The following is a 2,900-nucleotide window of genomic DNA, read 5'->3' as shown; positions in this document are numbered from 1 at the left end:
TGTGTGTGTGTGTGTGTGTGTGTGTGTGTATTATATTGTCTTGTTCTGCAAAGCTAAATATGCCATTACTTTTTACATTTACTTTATAAAAGTAAATATAAAATTGTATTAATTACCGATTTTACTTGCTGCTGAATATGAAGTCTCAGAAACATTCTTTCATTTCCTGCATCATGAGTCATGTTGAATTCAGATCAGTTAAAACAGAAAAAAATATTTAAAAATAAGATTCCAGTATTAAGCTGCTGTTTCTAGAATATTTTAAATGGAACTTTTGTTTGATTATGTTTTAATGACATTATTAATTACAAATGYAATTAAAATGTGTTTAGCAAATTTGATGTAGTTGAGCAACATTTTCTCCAGTTTTTCATGTTTTAGGTATTAAAATCTCCTTTTACATTAAATTGCTATCAAGCAAGATGATAGCTTTTCTGCTATAGGTGATGATGAGTCTGTTAAAAACAGGAACAGAGTTTGACCGTCTCACTACTGGAGAAGAGGTGGAATCATTAACCCATCACTAACCTCACATGATCAATAAAAAAAACACTCCAAGGCTCTGTTCGTATTGTGTGAAGGTTAGGCCCCACATCAAGACTGATTCACAACATTATTGAACCAAAGCTAGCATTTAATCTACTTTTCTTCTTCTTCTGTCTTCATTTCTGACTGTCTTTTCATTAGTCAGCCTCCAGCACAAGACAAATGTGGCTCTGTGTGGCCCTAGGTCTGTTTGAGGAGGTCATCCATCATTAGAATGTGTCATGCACTGCTGAGGGTCACAACCACACGTACTCTGTGTAATTCCAGATGGATATCCACAAGATGAGATGATTTATAAGTGGAGGAGGAACTCTGTAGAGGCGGCTGACCAAAAGTCCTGGCGTCTGTATCAGTTTGATTTCATGGGCCTGAGAAACACGACAGACATAATAAAGACAACAGCAGGTAAAGAAATAAAACTTCTCTCTAACATTTACAAAACTTGTCCCTGATAAACTGGAAATAYGTTGACATTAAATGTTAGTATATAAATTGTGTTTTGTATTTAAATTGTCTGTAATTTTGAACAAAGCACTTTTACATATATTTCTTTTTTACTTTGATGACAACAAATTTAAAGTACATAGAAACTGAAATAAAACAAAGATGGCAAGAAATGACCAGATGAAGGATTAGTCAACAGAATCGTTATCTTTTCAATACAATTTTTATATGTTGGCTGTGTCCACATTCAGAGGCTGGGTCCTACCCAGTCTAGGTGGGCCAGGTCCTTGGTAGACCGTGAAGACTGGAAAAAAGTGGCTGTGAATTTGGACGTTCTAGCCTCCCGTCCTTACCACGTCGTACGTCCTGTCCCCTAGCAACTGTGACTATGCTAAACAGAAGCAAAATTAGATCGAAACTAGAAAAGTATCAATATATTGGTGTTATTAATATCACAAAACAACAACATTTCTTTAAAGGCAATATTTGAAGAACCTAAGGGACCTGCCATAGGTGCATGTTTATTTTGCTATACCAGCTTGTTTTATATCTGACAAAAATAATATTTAAAAACATGTCTATACAAATGATAAAAGTATTAACAACAAAGCTGCATGAAATTTTAAATTGTTATTTTAATCAGCACTTAAATTTTTATTTAAAATGTATTCCTTTCTCTCGCTTCGTCTGCCATTACTAGCAGAAAAAAAATCTCCGGTTGGCATGCAATGCTTTATGGGATACGGTGGGCCGAGAAGGATCCATCAGACCAGTCTTTCAAATCAGGGCAAAGGAAGGGTGCATTTGTCAGTTGCATCAGAGGAGTCTTCGAATTTGGACCACCTGCCTTCGGAGGACCCAGCCTCTGGATTTGGACACAGCCCATTGTTTCTAAAAGTATGCAAAAAAAATGGCACAGTTCAAAAAATTTCTTCATTCATACTGAAACAAAGAACACGATCCAAAACGCTGCAGTAACTATGTTAGGGTAGTAAGAGGTGCTGTGCTGCTGCTGCGACATTACACTACAAACAAAAAACAAGGCACGGTACATGCACAGCAAGGGTACACTGGTGTAAAAAATGTCAATACAACAGAAGAGAATGTCCTCAAATCTTAGATTTAATTAGTGATCAGGATATGGCGTCATCATTCTCAAAATGTGTTTTGGTCCTCTTCATAAAAGAGCAAAACTAAAAAGAGAAAAAAATGCGTGTTTGCAGCAATTTATTTTATTTATTATTTTATTTTTTGGACAGTTCTTTCCAGGAATGGTCCTTTTAACATGAAGGGTCAGATGCATCAGACTTCACTTTTTATGTCAGACTTTTTAATATGAGTCATCATTTTTTTATAGAAGGTTCAATCTCTGATTTGGACCTGGACTGTTTTTGTGTGGAGTTTGCCTGTTGTCCTCATGTTTGTGTGGCACTATGGTTTCCCCCCAGAGCCCAGAAACTGCCTGTCAGGCTGCCCTTTAAATCCAGGCCTCCCTTGCAAGTAGGGTTGAGCCAGAAACTCATTTCAGACGAGTATTCGTTACGGATAATGCATTTTTGACGAGTACGAGCTTGAACAGAATAATGCTTGTCAATATCCGTGCTCATTCTGAAGGAAGATCCTCATTGGGTAACTGACTGTCTTCACGAGCTGTGATTGGCCAGTCACATACAGAGAGCCCGCCCCTCTCCTCCTGATCAGCTGAGTGAAGCTGACACACACAGAGCGCGGACAGTTGATCTCTCTGTGCCCACAGAGCTGTCCAGCCTCTGTTTCACTTTGTACGATGCTTAAAGTCACTTGGTGAACTTGTTTTGTAACAAGTGCTGTTTATTTGACCAGACAGAGCTGAAAAAGGTTTGTGTTGCGTTGGTCACTTCCTCGTTCCTAAAGTTCGGTCAGGTTTATTT

The 2,900-nt window shown here is 37.7% G+C and overlaps 1 protein-coding gene across 1 annotated transcript in view; it reads left to right on the top strand.

Annotated features, from left to right (window-relative positions):
* The window catches only part of gabrg3 (gamma-aminobutyric acid type A receptor subunit gamma3), a 121,477-nt gene that overhangs the window by 100,756 nt on the left and 17,821 nt on the right, over positions 1–2,900 (top strand). The window contains exon 6 of the mRNA XM_014022432.1: positions 814–951. Coding sequence (XP_013877886.1) covers positions 814–951 — 138 coding nt within the window. The remainder of the gene's footprint in view (positions 1–813; positions 952–2,900) is intronic.

The sequence above is a fragment of the Austrofundulus limnaeus genome, unplaced genomic scaffold (genome assembly GCF_001266775.1).
Source record: "Austrofundulus limnaeus strain Quisiro unplaced genomic scaffold, Austrofundulus_limnaeus-1.0 Scaffold329, whole genome shotgun sequence".
Classification (NCBI taxonomy): domain Eukaryota; kingdom Metazoa; phylum Chordata; class Actinopteri; order Cyprinodontiformes; family Rivulidae; genus Austrofundulus; species Austrofundulus limnaeus.
This window is presented reverse-complemented; position numbering and strand designations above follow the sequence as displayed.